The 18,430-nt window shown below is 43.3% G+C and overlaps 1 protein-coding gene across 2 annotated transcripts in view; it reads right to left on the bottom strand.

Annotated features, from left to right (window-relative positions):
* LETM1 (leucine zipper and EF-hand containing transmembrane protein 1) overlaps positions 1 to 18,430 on the bottom strand; it is an 88,850-nt gene that overhangs the window by 7,160 nt on the left and 63,260 nt on the right. For both annotated transcript variants that reach the window (XM_068276186.1, XM_068276194.1), the window contains exons 9-12: positions 13,459 to 13,620; positions 11,294 to 11,446; positions 10,256 to 10,390; positions 7,053 to 7,246 (exon numbers count right to left, since the gene is read on the bottom strand). In XM_068276186.1, the coding sequence (XP_068132287.1) occupies positions 7,053 to 7,246; positions 10,256 to 10,390; positions 11,294 to 11,446; positions 13,459 to 13,620 (644 nt within the window). The remainder of the gene's footprint in view (positions 1 to 7,052; positions 7,247 to 10,255; positions 10,391 to 11,293; positions 11,447 to 13,458; positions 13,621 to 18,430) is intronic.

Below are 18,430 nucleotides of genomic sequence, written 5' to 3'. Positions count from 1 at the left end.
ATTCCCAGCACTCGTATGGAAATGGAAGTGATTGCATATGCAGAACAAAGAGTACATGATGTACAAATACAATCAATAATGATTACTGATACAGGTATCGAAATGTAGACCAGTGCACACTACAGAAGATTTGATGGCCAATGAGAGATTAATAGTTCCAACTTGTACACTAATTCTAAGTTGAGCCTTACCTGTTCCCTCATCCCAGCGATGTCACCCTGTGAAAATACGCTGCTTCCGGGAGTCCTTGGAAGGCTTTGGGGACCCTCGTGTCCCTGTATACTCCCAAGGATAGGGGCTCTGTACTGTATGGAGCCGCTTGTTTCCAGGAGTATACGGGGACAAGTGTTCCCAAAGCCTTCCGAGGAAACATAAAACGGGTGACAGAGCTGGAATAAGGGGACAGGAAAGGCTCAATAGGATTCAGAGCCTTCCCTCTCCATAGGTATAAGACTTTTTTTTTCATCACTTCAGTTTTATTTAATACAAATTGTACACAGCTTGGAATTAGGCCAATGCAAATTTGGCAGAAAGTACATTTGATTGTCTCAATTCCAAACAAAAGAGTAGTAACTATTAACATCTCACTGACCATGACATCTTCGGTCCTGTGCAAAAGCATTGGGGTGACCAAAGTTGGTTCTTTTGATGATTAATATCAAAACAATTATCAAAGACCATAAGCCAAATAGTTCTTATGCGAGCAAGATCCTAAAGCCAATACTTTAACATGTCATTACTGTGTGTACAGTTTGTTCTTTTGCATTGGCCACTAACACCAGTTTTCAGCACTGGAACCTCCTTGGCGGTTTATCACGAGTCAGGCTCGGGGTGGGAAAAAAACAAACCAGGAGCGGTAACCCTGAGCATGACTTGTGGTAGCCACTGGCAAGACAGTGTAGAGTATAGTGCGCAGCAGGCATTGTCACTCACCTCCTGGGGGATCCAGACGGCGTCAGCCATTCTCCTTCCTGTCCATCAAGTCTCTGCATCCCTCAGGTGAGATCGCAGTTTGTCATCATGACGACAGATGGCGATCTCACTACAGGGTTACATCGCCACCCAGAGGATGAAGGGAGAACTACATCGCTGGATCCCAGTGAGGTGAGTGATTGCTGGGGCTGCTGCAGATCTCTCTGCGGTGTGATTTTTTTCCAAGTTTTAGGGTCTAAAAGCGTGCAAAAAAATTGCACCGCTTTTAGACCATAAAATCCGGAAAGTATCAGACTGCCAGGCGGGTTAAAGCGGATCCGAGATGAAAAACTAACTATAACAAGTAACTTGTCTATATATCTTATGTACAGTTTAGATGGTTTAAACAGCAAATCTGTTTGCAAACTGCTTTAATAGAATATGATTATTTCTTCCTGTGATACAATGACAGCAGCCATGTTGCTTGTAAACACTACACAGAGGCAGGCTTATCTGCACCATCAGCACTCAGACAAAAAAACTTCCTCCCTCTTCCCCTCTGCCTCTGAAATCTCTGGCTAGTAATACCCCCCCCCCCCCCCCCCTTCCTCCTGCCCAGACTGAGCTCCCATGAACCCTTGGTACTGCCAAGGCTCTCTGAAAACTGTGGGTGGGGCTTATTTAGTTTATAGGATAGAGTATTAAAACAAAAACAAAAGTATTTGGCTTGAGGAATGCCCTATAAACTATATGTAAGTAACACAATTATGCAATGAGTAAAAGTTCATCTCGGATCCACTTTAACGCCATCAAAGTTTGGGGATGTTGTTTGGACAAAGAACCAAAAAAACCTTATAAAGTTGACTGAATAAAGGATTAGAAAAAGTGTCCTCAGATTCGTATGTGGCAGGCATGCCAAGTGACACTTGTTATATCACTAATGTTTTTTTAAAGTGTACTTAACCACTTTACCCCCGCGCGTACGGATTTCTCCGCCCCTTTTTCCATCCTTTCACCCCCAGGGACGGAGAAATCCGTACTTTGCGCACTGTCCGCGCTCCCGCTCGTAAACACGCCGCCCGCCGCTAGTAAACACGCCGCCGCCCGCTCGCCCAGAGATCAACGAACGGGAAAATCCATTCCCGTTCGTTGATCTAAGCCCCGCAATATCTGCTGCCGCTCGGCTGAGCAGCGCGATCATTGTGAAAAAATAACAAAGTCCCAGCCTCTTTCTACTTCCTGCAAGCGTCCGGAAGGACGCTTGCAGGTCGCATGAAACAAATTGGTAATGTTGCCATCTTGTGGCCAAATAGTAAAACTACACCCTAACCATTTTTTACACACAAATAAACTTGTTTTACACAAAAAATTAACTCCTTACCTCCCACACTCCCCAATTTTTTTTTTTTTGTAATTAAAAAAATAAATAAAAAATTTACAATAAAAAAAAAAAAAACATAAATAGTTACCTTAGGGACTGAACTTTTTAAATATTTATGTCAAGAGGGTATAGCACTGTTACTTTATAAACTATGGGCTTGTAATTAGGGATGGACGCAAAACTGAAAAAAATGCACCTTTATTTCCAACTAAAATATTGGCGGCAAACATTGTGATAGGGACATAATTTAAACGGTTTTATAACCGGGATAAATAGGCATATACATTTAATGGGTTATAATTACAGTAGCATGCATTATTTAAAAACTATAAAGGCCGAAAACTGAAAAATAATAAATTTTTTCCCACATTTTTCCCTATTTTCCCATTAAAACACATTTAAAATAAAATTATTCTTGGCATAATGTCCCACCTAAAGAAAGCCTAATTGGTGGCGAAAAAAACAAGATATAGTTTATTTCATTGCGATAAGTAATGATAAAATTATAGACGAATGAATGGAAGGAGCGCTGAAAGGTGAAAATTGCTCTGGTGGTCAGGGGGTAAAACCCCTCAGTTGGGAAGTGGTTAAAGTGTACTTAATCCTAAAAAAAAAAAAAAAAAAAAACTCAACTTACCTTGGGCTTCTTGCAGCCCCTGCAGTCATCTTGTGCCTGTGCCGTCCCTCCGTGACCCACCAGCAAGCAGCGGCAGCCCCTGAAAGCTGGCCAGTGGGAGGCTACTGCGCATGCACGGCCCCAAGCCACGCACATCCTGATTGTGCGTTCTGCACATGTGCAGTGGCAATGTTCCCGTACTGCGGATGTGCAGAACTCAGCCGTGCACGGGGACTTCATGAGGAGGCGCGTGGCCAGCAAGTTTTGAGGGGGCCGCCGCTGCTGGCTGGAGGGATAGCGCGGGCACAGGATGACTGGGGAAGGGGGGGGGGGGGGATTATGTCCCAGGTAAATTGAACTTTTTTTCTTTTTAAACTTTAGATTTCCTTTAAGTGAGCCTGCAGTGGGTGGAAGAATGGCTTTACAGTAAGCTTACCTGGACAGGCTGCGCACTGGCTGCTGGTACACACAGGGTTCTGCTGAGCCTCACCGAGTCCCATCATTGGATGAGAATCACACTATGAATTTGCTGATGATTTTCACTGGCCCAATGCCAAACTGCTTACAAATTGTATGCAGGCTGGATTTCTAAGAATAATCACTGATCACCACTACTAGGCAGTTTAGATAAGATTAACACGTAAAAAATATTCCCAAATACCTTAAAATGTAAACAGTGACAGGAAGCATTGCCCAAACTATCTGCTCAATGTATAATACTTCCTACTAAGAAGGGATAAGGAGCTGCTGGCTCAGCCACACTTTACTTCCCAGAAGACATCACTTCACAGCCACAGACACTGCAAGTCACAGCAGCAGTTAAAGGGGAACTGAATGGAGAAAAAATATGGAGGCTGCCATATTTATTTCTCTTTAACCACTTGCCGACCAGGGAATTTTTCACTGATCGGTGCTGCGGGGGCTCTCCAGCCTGCAGCACCGCTCAGGAGTGCAGCAGGGCGATCAGACTTCCCCCCCTTTTTCCCCCACTAGGGGGATGTCCTGCTGGGGGGGTCTGATCACCGCCGGCCATCTGCATTTTGCGGGGGGGGGGCTTCTCAAAGCCCCCCTCCGCAGCCATTTCTGCCCTCTGCCTCCTTACATCCCTCCCTCCCTCTCTCCGTAATGCGCAGGACGGAGTTCCGCCCTGCGCATTGAAGGATAGGCTTCAGCCTATCATATGCCGGCGATCCCCGGCCAATCAGAGGCCGGGGATCGCCGATCTGCCTTACGGCGCTGCTGCGCAGCAGCGCCGTATGATGTAAACAGCAGGGATTTCTTCCCCGCCTGTTTACATTTTGCCGGAGAGCCGCGATCGGCGGCTCTCCGACTGTTCACGGAGACACCCTCCGTGAACTGACATGGAAAGGCCGCTCGATCGAGCGGCCGTTTCCATGGTCACCCGCAGACGACCAGTTTACACCAATCGGCGTTAGCTGGTCGTCAAGAGGTTAAACGATACCAGATGGCTGGCAGCCCTGATTATCTATTTGGCTGCAGCAGTGTCTGAAAACGCCTGACAAGCATGCAGCTTATCCTGTCAGATCTGACGATGACAAACACCTGATCTGCATAGGCTTGTTCGGGGTCTATGGCTAAAAGTATTAGAGAAAGAGGATCAAGAGGAAAGCCATGCAACTTGTATTGCTTAAAGGAATACTGTAGGGGGGTCAGGGGAAAATGAGTTGAACTTACCCGGGGCTTCTAATGGTCCCCCGCAGACATCCTGTGCCCGCGCAGCCACTCACTGATGCTCCGGCCCCGCCTCTGGGTCACCTCTGGAATTTCAGACTTTAAAGTCTGAAAACCACTGCGCCTGCGTTGCCGTGTCCTCACTCCCACTGATGGCACCAGGAGTGTACTGCGCAGGCCCAGTATGGTCTGTGCTTGCGCTGTGCGCTCCTGGTGACATCAGGGGAAGCGAGGACACGGCAACGCAGGCGCAGTGGTTTTCAGACTTTAAAGTCTGAAAATCCAGAAGTGAACCGGAGGTGGGGCCGGAGCAATGGTGAGTGGCTGCACGGGCACAGGATGCCTGCGGGGGACCATTAGAAGCCCCGGGTAAGTTCAACGCATTTTCCCCCGACCCCCCTACAGTATCCCTTTAAAAGTAAATTTGGCAGCCTACATATCCCTCTCACTTCAGTTGTCCTTTAAGTGAAAATTGACAGTACTGCTTTGGAGAAGATCTAGAAGACTACATCTGAGCTCACAGCTTTGTAGATCTGTGGAAAAATAGAATATTCCCATTTTCTGATCATCTAAAATTATGTGCCGATTCTTGACAAGGACTTTAGTTGGTACAAAAAAGGATCCCCAATATGAAAGAGAAAAGAAGTGTTACCAACACTGAAAGATATGTGACAGTTAAAGGAGAACTCCGGGATCTGCTACATCAAAGAATCCTCCTAGTTTCATCAATTGTCACAAAGGACCACTATCACAAATCTAAGGTTCTCATTGCGCAGGCACAGTAAAAGAGGCAGCATTACAATATATATGGGTGCATCTTTTTTTCAGATTCAGCTAGATTCCAGTCTCATCAGCTCACAGCTATAGTGGATGGCATCGGACGGTGGCAGCAGGGACTATGATTAGTGGAGATAAATAGAAGGCAGAGCCACTTCATCATGTACAGAGCAGGAAAGAAGCTGGCTGCTGCTCATTTAGCCCCTTAGGGCGCATTCACACTGCACAATGCAAGCATGAACGTGACTTCCTGCTTGCGTTTTCAATGCATGGAATGCTTGTCACAGCGCCTTACACCGCAAACACTGATAGCCTCCACACAATTGAACCAGATAGGGAACTGCTTGTGGCAAGAAGTTATCCACCTCTTTACAACGCAACACGCAGGAAGACACTGTAGTGTGAACGGAAATGTGAAAGTCTATGGACTTTCATGTTACCATGCACATCATGTGCGTTGCTTCATGACTGACAGCAATGCACATAGTGCAAATGAGCCCTTAAGTTATGTTACCATATTTGTATGCTGCTCCGATGTGCTGATGCAAAATCACATCCGAATCACCTGTTGTGCCAATGCGCAGCTATAAAGCGTTGGATGTGAGGTCTGAAAAAAATGCAGCAGATTGCAATTTTTTCCCCACATGCGAATCAGAAGATATGGAGAGAGTTTTCATAAATGGAGGTGCCCATACACTTATTGATTTTTCCCTTCACTTTCTGGCATATTTGATCACCTGATCGAATCTGCTACAACTCAATGCTGCAGACGGCCAGATTGATTTTCGGCTGAAATAGATAGAATCTGTCGATCCCTCCGGATAGAAGAAACCGATCGGCGGCAGATTAAAGGCCCATGGCGTTGCACTGCACAACGCTGTGGTTAGTTAGAATTTTTAATATGTTAAATGCGGACATCTACCCCAGAGTTTCTGCTGAGTCTTGGCCATCCGTCCGCATTTGGCATTCCCAAATGATTTAATGCTGGAATCAACCTGTGGTGTATGGCGGCTAACAAATCTCTCTCCGATCAGATTCAGAGAGAGATCTGTCTCTTGGTAGAATCTGTCCATATGAAGCCTATATCGTTTGTGTGTAGAGGAAAATCTTGAACTGAGGAGTCATAGAGACTATTGGAACTCTTTATTGTTTGTGATGTGTAAAATATTCTGGGAGCACCTACACACCATACAATCCTTTTTTTCATTTAAAACTGGGAGACAACTATACCCAGAAGTGTGGCAAACTCAAAAAGTCGTTATTGTGTATCAGTATATGCATTGGGAAGTAGTGCAATTGCATTGAACATGTCGAATCGGTCCATACATCACTAGAAAAAAATACTGCTATGCTGCCAGTGTTAATTATGCCTTTACTGGAAAGCCATTAAATTCATGACAGTGATCTTTTAAATACTGCTTTATAATGTGCTTTTGAAATCAGAACAGGACAGTTTATTTTACTGAAAAATTATATATTTTTTTAATATAAATGACAAATATGATTCCTAATTATTGCCCAGTCCTATTTTCCCACGGAGTTCTCCTTTAAGTGAACATATTACATGGGAGACAGCCAAGACCCAGTACTGACAGTCTCCCTGCAGCCTCTTACTGTCAGAAGTAACGGCAGAGGGATAATTTGCGTAAAAGCCAGGAAACACATTCCACTTACCCTACAGGTGGGGCGGAGCCACTTGTCACAGTCTCATCCAGAACCCGATCCTCATTATCCAACTCAACGATGATTTTATCAATCTGATTTATCATACGATTCACTCTCTTTGTCAATCTCTTACTGGCCTTCGATTCTTCCACCACGTTCTCTTGTCCCGTCTTTGAGAACTCCTTCTTTATCTCCTCCAGATCCTATAGAAGACAAGCAAGAAACCCATTACTCATGGCAGGATGATGTGAGGGTTACAATGTCCTCTTCCTCTGAAGCCAGACAAATGGCGTTTCTCTGCTTACCGTCTCCATGAATACAGGAAAACTAATAATTCTACTCAGTCTGCATCTAAGTAAAGTCGTGTGAATCAGTGACAAAAAAAAAGTGCCCCTATGGCAGTGATGGCAAACCTTGGCACTCCAGCTGTGACAAAACTACAAATCCCATCATGCCTCTGCCTCCCAGAGTTATGCTTAGAGCTGTCAGAGTATTGCAATGCCTCATGGGACTTGTGGTTTCACCATAGCTGGAGTGCCAAGGTTAGCCATCACTGCCCTATGGGGTACTTAGCTTGGGAGGGGGAAGCCTCTGGAGTCTAATGAGGCATCCTTCGCAGTATCCCTGATATAGTGCTGGCTCCCCCCCAAAAATCTGCCTTCATGCACCTGCAGCATAAAGCGATATTTACTTTTGTGACCCAGCACAGACGCAGTACCATCTTCCCTCCTCCCCCCCACGCTCACCTGCGCAGTAGAGCGAAACCAATCAGGCTTGGATATTAACCCTGGACCCCCAAGGGGGATGATGGTACCGCACCTGCGCTGGATCGCAAAGGCAAATATTGTCTGCTGCTGTCTGGGGTTCCCAGCGCTCCTATTGAGGCTTGCATCTTCCTCCTATGCCACACAGATCCAGCGCTGGGACCTCCCGAGGTAAGTATCCCAGCGGATCTTTTTTATTTTTAAACAGATTATTTTTAAATAATTGTCTGCATGTAACTGTAGTGCTGTGTGAGCCCTTAAACTCTTTATAAACTCTTCCCATTCTCCAACTTGATAACAAATGAGAAACCCACTGCATTTGTTGTATCCACCTGTAGATCACACTTTTCCTTCCCAATTGTGTGATATCCAATATACTGTATTTTTTGGACTATAAGACTCACTTTTTCACCCCAGGCGGACACGTGGGGGACACAGGAGGGCACAAGGGGGACAGAGGAGGACACAGAGAGAGGCAACAGGTACAAGAAGTACAAAGGGGGCATAATCCACAAGATGCCCCTTCACCATGGATGCACTAGGTTTAGTGTATATATATTTTCCCCCCGGTTTTTGTCCTCTAAACCTAGGTGCGTCTTATGGTCAGGAGCGTCTTATGGTCTGAAAAATACGGTAGGCTATATTCATAAAAACAATTAACAGACACACTTAGAGGGTAACTCACATAAAAAAAAAAAAAAGAGTCTCAATCCACTTAGGACCCTCCCTGGCAGAATGTGCTCTCCACTCCCGTGGTACTAATCCTCCCCGTGTCCAAACAGTATTGTAACGGTCACTGCCCGCTCTCGTCCCAACTAGTTTTGGCTTCTGCCGTCACCAGAGGGGAGGTTTGAACAAACCCCAGGTAAGCAATAAATACACTTCTTTGCTCACGTAAGAGTTTCCTTTAAGTGCATTCAGAGCTTTAATGTCTTGTTTTTACTGTCACAGATCTCACAGCTGTTTAAGCCAGGCTCCTGACCTTGTGAGCCAATCCCAGTAATCACTGAGGAAAGGTTATAAAAAAAAAAGCTCTGGTCCCTAAAGTGAACCAGAGATCTTGAAAACAAAAGATTTGATACTTACACGGGGCTTCCTTCCACCCCTTAGACACGGACTTCCCACTCATGCACAGTAGACCCGGACTGTTGCGGCTGAAAGGCAGACTGCGAGAGGACGGCGAGGGACTAAGGCCACATACACACATCAGACCATAGTCTTTTGAAAATGAAAGATCACAGACCAATTTTACCCCCTTCCATGTAGTATGAGAGCCATACCTTCAGTCTATTCTATGGAGCTGAACTCCCCATCAGAAAAAAAATCTTTGCAAGATGCTGGACACGTATCTGCAAAAGATCTGTTCCTGCCAAAGATCCGTTCCTGCAAATTGCATTCATAGTCTATGAGATCTGCAGATCATCATACACACCTTGTTTAACTGACATTCATCTGCAGATCAGACAATAATCTGCAGATCTGAAAATCCATCCTGGTGGATCTGATCTGCAGATGAATGTCTGTTAAACAAGGTGTGTATGGTGATCTGCAGATATCATAGACTATGAATGCATTTTGCAGGAACAGATCTTTTGCAGGAACAGATCTTTTGCAGGAACAGATCTTTTGAATGTCTACAGCATCTTTGTGTGCAGCATCTTGCAAAGATTTCTGTCTGATGGGGAGTTCAGCTCCATAGAATAGACTGTGTAGGTATGGCTCTCATACTACATGAAGGGTGGTAAGATTGGTCTGTGATCTTTCATTTTCCAAAGACTATAGTCTGATGTGTGTATGAGCCTTAAGACGTGTTTAAGAGGCGGAAGGAAGCCCCGAGTAAGTATCAAATCTTTAGTTTTCAAGATCTCTGGTTTACTTTAAAGAGAACCTGAATCAAGAAGTATATGGAGGCTGCCATAATTATATCCTTTTAAACAATACCAGTTGCCCAGCGACCCTGTTGGTCTATTAGGCCACAGTAGTATCTGAATCATTCCAGAAAAAAGTATGCATCTATTTTTGACAGAAACCCCTGATCAGCTCCATGCTTGCTTGCTAGAGGCAGAGGATCACCAGGACAACCAGGCAGCTGGTATTGCTTAAAAGGAAATAAATATGGCAGCCTCCATATACCTCTCACTTCAGGTTCCCTTTAAGTGTGCTGTCTATAAGGATTTAATCTGCAGGAGCCCTTGTGGAGCTATGCGAAGATCATACAACGAGTGATCTGACCATATTGTACATCAGATACCGCAACTACCATGCCCAGGATTGGTCTACCTCACTGACCTCCTGATCAGCACAGCATGAAGAGTGCTCTATACCTTCCTGCATTACACAACACACCAGCCCTTAAGATCCCTTCGTCACAGCATGAAGTCTGCTCTGTAATCTAACCCCCCCCCCCCCCCCCCCAATCACTGGCTCTTATCTGAGGGCTCTCTGTACCTCGCTGTACTCCTGAACATCATCCTTCAGCTCCAGCAGTTCTTCTTTCTCCTTTGTTAGTAACTTCTTCTGATCTATCAGCTTAGTACAAGCATCACTCAGGATGTCAATCTCCTCCTTTGTCAATTCTTCTCCCTAAAAATAAAAGACAGTATTATCAGTAAGAAGCAGAACACAGCCGACATATTGCAGGGTCAGAAGACACTCTTGTAGCCCAGATCAGCCAGATTATTTTATTCCTTCATTCCCCACTGCAACAATATTAAGGTAATCAAGATGTGGGTGGGCAACACAAACTGTTCAGGAACGTGTGATAGAAGCATTGTCGTCGCCCTCCCCCCATCTGCATCTACAGGCATTGGATGCCGTGTAAAGAGATGGCACCACCACTACTCCCCTCAGCCACTGTGTGGAGTTGCTGAGCCGAAGTTAGATGTCCTCATGTTAAAGAAAACTGAGCATACTGGAATGACAAAAATATGATGGCTAAAAGTGAGAAATTATTTTTTTCCCGTAAAAATGCATATAGAATAAAATTATTAGCAAAAAGTACCACCCAAAGAAAGCCTAATTGGTGGTGAAAAAAACAAGATATAGATCATTTTGGTGTGATAAGTAGTGATTAAGTTATTAGAAAATGAATGGGAGAAGTGCTGAAATGTGAAAATTGCTCTGGTCCATAAGGGGAAAACCACCTGTAGTGGTTAAAAGACCACACAGACATACAGGGTGTGCTAATCAAGGTTCCAGGCAAAAGGTTACAAGGGAATGAGTGTGCTGTAATACGGGACATTTATCATGAAAGTATAAATCTGGGATACAGCCCTGATCTTGTCAAGGGATTGTAGGATGTTCTTCCTTCCTGGAACTGCTAACTTGTGGCCTAAAAGGGAACACTAACCCATTATTTAAAGAAAAAAACATCCCTCACTTTACATTCAGGTAGAATTGGTTTGTAAAATGATTAAAAAAGTAAAAAGGGCTGTAATGGCTAAAAGAATAAGAAAGCTGGGTTTAGCCATAAAAGATCATGCCTACCTTAATGCCCTCCAAAACTGGCGCAGTGTCCCTCATCACCTCCGCAGTGTCCCTCAGCACCTCAGCATCTTCAGCAGCGCTTGCGGCCACTTCTGGTCTGATGTCTGAAACTGGCTTCACAGCTTCCACCTCAGGAGCGGCTTCCTTCTCCGCCTGAAACAAGTACCAAAGTTATATAATCGTGCCTATTCAAATCTCTATTTGCCATAAATACCTCACAATCCTTGCAAGATCCTTTGTAATGAATGTGCTTGCAAATAAATCTCACTGCCACCTTCTGATTGTATGTTCTAACATTGTCAGGCAACAGGAATAGAATACAACAGAGTGTGAAGAAGGCTTACAAGCTGAAAGCTTACAGTTTTTCTTTTAACCAAGGAGGCCATGTGCGCTCCCGCAGATCGTTCGCCCAGGAATCAATGAATCGGGCCATGGCGCCGATCACGGATTCCTCTCCCCCGCAGAAAAAGCGACAGCTTCTCTCGGAAGCTTCGCTTTTTCTGCCTCCTATGTCCCTCTAAGCGTACATGTTACGCTTAGAGTGACGTCATGTAAACAAACTCAATCTTGTGGCCAAAACTAAAACTACAAATGTAAAAAACAAAAAAAAAAATACACATATATTTACCTAAAACAAATACTATTTACATCCCACCCTCCCAAAAATACCCACATAAAATGTTTAATAAAAAAAAAAAAATTACAATTAAAAACAAAACAAAAAAAAAAACAAAAACACACCAATATTTACCTAAGGTTCTAAACTTTTTAAATATCTACGTAAAGATGAAATATTTCAATTTTTTTTTAATAAGCTTGTAAATAGTGATGGATGCAAAATGGAAAATATGCTCTTTTATTTCCAAATAAAATATTGTCGCCATACATTGTGATAGGGACATAATTTAAAAGGCGTAATAACCAGGACAAATGGGCAAATACAATACGTGGGTTTTAATTATGGAGGCATGTATTATTTGAAAACTATAATGGCCGAAAACTGAGAAATAATGAATTTTTTCAGTTTTTTTTTTACTTATTCTTACTGTTAAAATGCATTTAAAGTAAGGTAGCTCTTAGCAAAATGTACCCCCCAAAGAAAGCCTAATTGGTGGCGGAAAAATCAAGATATTGTTCAGTCCATTGTGATTAGTGATAAAGTTATAGGCTAACGAACGGGAGGTGAACATTGCTCGAATGCATAAAGTGGAAACGACCGAGGGCTTAAGTGGTTAAATTAGCCAATAAACTAGGGCTTGTATTGTACGGACAGGAAGTTTTGAATCAGTATAATATAACAAATATATAATATAAATATAACAAAAAAAATGGTGGTCGGGGCTTTGCAATTGCGTTCTGGTGATAGCATCCTGCATTTGTGTTCTTTTTGACGGTGTAAACACTAGGGATAATCAACAAGATGCAAATAATTCAGAGCTCATGCAATATTAGGCCCCATTCACAGTGCGCGCGTTTCCATCCGCGTTTCGGGAACGCGTGCAGGAGGCCGACACGCATGACATCAGACAGTGCATAGACTGCACTGTCTGATGTTCACGCTGCATGCTTTCCGGACCAGTGCAGTCCGGGAACGCACGCTGCACGCATTTTTTCCCGAAACTAAAGTGAATGGGATCAGCCACGCAACGCCTACAAATGCGGATGGCATGCGTTCGCATGCGTTGGGTTCCGAACGCACGGTCGGCCGCGTTTGCTGATGTGAACAGGGCCTCAGGTAAATTCTGGATGCAAGCATATGCGGCTTAAAAATTGACCAATCGATTCAAACCTTGTTGGGATCTGATTGGTGCATTTTCAAGCTGCATACATTTGCATTCAAAATTCACATAATCCTGAATGAACCCAAAATGAATTGCGTCTCATTGATCAACCTTAGTAAATGCATTCTATTAATAACATAGGATGCATTTACCGTCCATTTTATTTCATTCAGGTAAATGCAGCATTATTTGCTGCAGTGTGCACTGGCCCTAACGCCATGAATCTGCCACCTGCAGTGCTGGGTGCATTACCCGGCATCTTGCACGTCTCTCGGGTCCAGCAGGGATTTGATACACTACAGTTTCCACAATTCCCTGTGCTATTTTGAGTTACTGTTCCAAGTAAACAGATTTGCTAAAGCCGATAAGTGAGGAAGCGTTTACCTTAGCGGCCGTCTGTAAGCTTTCCTTGGCAACCTCAGCCAGTCTGTCCATCTCCTTCTCCTTCCTAATGGCCTCCTCCTCCTGCAGAGTGGCTTCCAGCTTGGTCTTGTTGTCCACCTTGTCCCCCTCCACTGCCGCCACCTTCACCTGGGCCTCTTTACCCTAAAAAATAGAGTAAACCAGTAATCACCTTCATCAGAAACCGATATTTTGTACAGAGCTTTCACAGACAACAATGAACACATTGAAAACGTCTCTAAAGTGTAAAGTATATACATACCTAGGCCAATATTTATTTATTGCATCAATTTATAAAGCGCCAACATATTACGCAGCGCTGAACATTAGTTAAGGTTACAGACAATATTTAGGGGAGACATACAGCAAAATGACAATACAGGAAAAACCAGAACACACAGCACAGTATGAGTACAAGGTAATGCTTAGTCACTGGAGGGGAGCATGGAGATTAGGCTAGTTGAGTTCACTCAAATGCATAGCATGGGTTCACAGTAATGGAGGTGCATGATCAGGTAGGACACAAAAGGAGTAGGACCCTGCCCAAAGGCTTACAATCTAGAGACTTACAATCGATAGTCAATATAGCCAAAAATAAATGTTTGGGTTGTGGGCAAAGTCTGGAACACCTGAGGATAACCTCACACAAACTTGTGAGATAAGTGCCCCTAAAGAGTACACACCTCGAGAGGGGGAAGACTCCAGATCCAAAAGAGGGTTCCCATGTCTTCCTCCGTAGTAGTTCCATCGCTGGGAACTTGAAAGCGTAGCTCCCTGCACATTTGCAATAGCTTAGTCCTTCTCGGGCTCTGGTGCAAATTGCAGAGCCCAACTGTTTTTGTGCGGATGCGCAGTACAGCGGACTGGGTCCAGTCCTACTATTTCAGAAAAAAGCCGAGCAGGTTGAAGGTAGCGTGCATGTGCCGACAAACAGACTTTCATAAGACCCACCGCTGGAACGAGTCTGCAGAGGACGGGGGAAGCTACTTTAGGATCCAGAGGCTCCCCCTTCCTGAGTTGAGTACCCATTAGGGACACTTTAAGACAGCGTTGTGATTAAAGGATACCCGAAGTGACATGTGACATGATGAGATAGACGTGTTTGTACAGTGCCTAGCACACAAATAACTATGCTGTGTTCCTTTTTTTCTTTCTCTGCCTGAAAGAGTTAAATATCTGGTATGTAAGTGGCTGACTCAGTTCTGACTCAGACAGGAAGTGACTACAGTGTGACCCTCACTGAAAATAAATTCCAGCTATAAAACACTTCCCTAGCAGAAAATGGCTTATGAGAAGCAAGAAAGAGGTAAAAAAAAAAAGTAAGGTTTTTTTTTTATCAGTGAGGGTTACACTGTAGTCACTTCCTGTCTGAGTCAGGACTGAGTCAGCCACTTACATACCTGATATTTAACTCTTTCAGGCAGAGAAAGAAAAAAAGGAACACACCATAGCTATTTGTGTGCTAGGCACTGTACAAACACATGTCAATCTCATGTCACATGTCACTTCAGGTATCCTTTAAGACCTAGGTTCTCAACGTGTGGTACGTGTACCCCAGGGGGTACTTTGATGGTTCCAGGGGGTACTCAGGCTTGATATACTTAACCAAGAATAACAAATTTAGAGTTTGAAAAGATGATACATCTTATTTAAACAATACCAAATTTGCATTTTAGCTAATTAAAAGCAATAGTAAATGTTTGGAAATTGTTTAGAACCAATTATAATGTACTACGATTAAATACATATTTGTCAAGGGGTACTTGTGATAACATTTACTATGCCTGGGGGTACTTGGTGATTGCAGGGTTTTAAAAGGGGTACATACCAATAAAATGTCGAGAAACCCTGCTTTAAGAGATGTGGAGCGAGGTGTAAAGAAAAAAATTACTGAAAGAGTGAACAACTTTAGTTTTATTTTCTCCTGCAGCCTTATCAATCAGCGAGCTTTGCAGTACTGAGCTGAGCTGTCCAGGTTGCTGAGATTCCCCCCCCCCCCCCCCCATCTCTGAATGCAAGAGATTAGATTTGAGAAACAAATCAATGGAAAGCGGTGTAGGCTAAAAATAGCAGTGCGCTGCTTACAGATTCAACTAAATATTGCATTATACACGGCGGCAGCTGTAGTAGCTGCAGTATAGTGTAATAAGGGGGGAAATGAAGATTTTTAGAAAACTACTGCTGTTATACATGCAAATAAGCTTTATCAAGCAGCTTGTGGGATTCAGCCACTGTCCTGAAAAGTAAATAGAAGGCAAAAGACTCTCATAAGGTTGAGAAAAGATGGCTGCAAGCATCTAATGCTAGGTACACAGCATACAATTTTGTGTCAGATAGATGGTTCGATAGATAATTTCCATCATGTCCGATATTTTCGATCGTTTTTCTGGTCGATTTCTCACAGAAGTGAATGGAAATAGATTTTTGTGCGGGAAATCGACAGGAAAATCAAATCCAAAATCAATCGGATTAAAAATCGTCCAAAAAAACGCATCATGTGTACATAGCATTAGAGCTGAAAAGTTCGAACGAGTCATTACTTGTGTGTCATTACTGTTTATTTTGCAACTGAAGCACATTTTCCATCAGACTCTCACAGCTGCTGTTTAGAAATAGGTTTCAAAAATGAAGCCTTTAAACTGAAAATAAAAATATGAGACTAATGTTGTATTTACCATTAGCAAAACACATACAGTCAAACATCTTATAAATTTATTTTCCGTTCAGGTTTGCTTTAAAAACGTCACTTCACATTTCCGCAAATCTTCCTCAATTCACTATAGAGAGGGAAAATATTTGCCATGTACAAAACAAAATACTGTATTTTTTGGACTATAAGACTCACTTTTTCTCCCCCAAAAGTGGGGGAAAAAAGTCACTGCATCTTATAGTCCAAATGCAGGGAGTCTCTGACTTGTGAACGGCTGCCAATACAAACCCCCAACCCTCCGCAATGTTGGGGACTCTCTGTACTGTGCCCATGCAGAGGAGGACACGGGGGGACACAAAGGGGCATAGAGGAGGACACAAGGGGGACAGAGGCGGATATATGGGGGACACAAGAGGTCATGAGGTGCAAAGGGGGCATAATCCACAAGATGCCCCTTCACCATGGCTGCACCAGGTTTAGTATATATTTTTTCCCCTGGTCTTTGTCCTCTAAACCTAGGTGCGTCTTATGGTCAGGAGCATCTAAAGCTGGCCACTAACGGTCCAATTTCTAGCGAAAAATCGTTTGAGCGATCAGAAATTCTGATCGGATGAAAAATCGTTCACTACACCATCAACTAACCAATTATTGCTTCCTATCTATCACGACCACCAAGAAAATCCAAATTTTCGTTCGACGAAAATTCATTCGGGCGACATTTTTTTCACTCGTTCATAATCGATTGTGTCCACCAATAGAGATTATTTAGAACCAATCCGATCAGAATTTCTGATCGCTCGAACGATTTTTCGCTAGAAATTGGACCGTTCGTGGCCAGCTTTATAGTCCGAAAAATATCTGAAAATGCTTTGCAGCGAATCCTTTGCAGGCTTTCCATTACCCTCTTCATAAATGCATCCCTTTTGTTCCGTTGATTTTTAATTAGTCCTCTCTTTTTATAATTTTATAGTATTATGTTTTATCCTTACTTTTATGCAGATTGAAAATAAGAATTTTATGTTGTACCAGTTTTATGTTTATGTTAATGTTATTTCTTAAATTTTGTCTGAACGACTGGTTAAAAACATTTCTGGTTAAAAACACCCATCAACCCCTTTTTTACTCCCCCACCTTTTCATCCCCCCCCCTCCGAAAATCATATCTGGCAACTTTAATGATACTTCAGCTTACCGTTGATCTACCATAAGTACAATGGTGTGTTTTTTTTAACCAAACGTCAGACCTATTTTTCATAAGCGTTTTATTTCACACCTGCTAATCTATGTTGTAAACAGAAAAAAACTCCCCCAACCCCAAACCCTCTCCCTTTCTCTTTTCTCCCCCCCCTCCCCGAAAATCATATTTGGCAACTTTAACAACACACCAGCATAACGTTGATCTACCATAAGTACAATAGTGTTTTTTTAACCAAAACGTCATACCTATTTTTCATTAACGTTTTATTCCACACTTTTTAATACTGTTGGCTATATGCTGCTTTGATTGTTGTACTTATCAAATTAAGACTATGTTAATCTATGTTGAAAACAGGAACCCCCCCCCCAACCCCTTATTACCCACCACACACACACACACACACACACACACACACACACACACACACACACACACACACACACACACACACACACACACACACACACACACACACACACACACACACACACACACACACACACACACACACACACACACACACACACACACACACACACACACACACACACACACACACACACACACACACACACACACACACCACTTCCAGCAACGTTCCCAAAATTTTTTAAAGCATACCATGGATCTACCATAAGTTTAATAGTGAATTTTTCAACCAACATCAGACCACTTTTCTTTTAATACAAATGTGACATAGACCTTTTACTTTGTTCTTTTACTATTATAAGCTATATGTTGTATGTAGATTTATGTGTATGCTTTTTATCAAGACCTGGTTAATATCTGCTATTTATTATGCCCTTTTTTAATATATCTTTTTGGCAAATGTTGAAGTTACTGCCGTGTATCTGGGCCACCTCCAACATGGCGGCCCATCAGTACTGAGGACCAGGCATGCCTCTTCCAAGATGGCGGCCTGACTCTTTAAAAGGGTAAGTCCTTGCAGGCTCCGCCCACTGATGCACTTCCTCTCTCTAATTGATGTCACATCCTGCACACTATTTAGCATGCTCAGACACTCTCTGCCATTGCAGAGGCGCCGAGTGTCGTTTGTTTTGCTAGATGGTAAGTCCTTATGGGTTTATCCACTTACATCTTGTATTT

The sequence above is a fragment of the Hyperolius riggenbachi genome, chromosome 1, assembly GCF_040937935.1.
Source record: "Hyperolius riggenbachi isolate aHypRig1 chromosome 1, aHypRig1.pri, whole genome shotgun sequence".
In the NCBI taxonomy this organism is placed as follows: Eukaryota; Metazoa; Chordata; class Amphibia; order Anura; family Hyperoliidae; genus Hyperolius; species Hyperolius riggenbachi.
The sequence above is the reverse complement of the archived record's forward strand: the minus strand, read 5'-3'. Positions and strand labels throughout refer to the sequence as shown.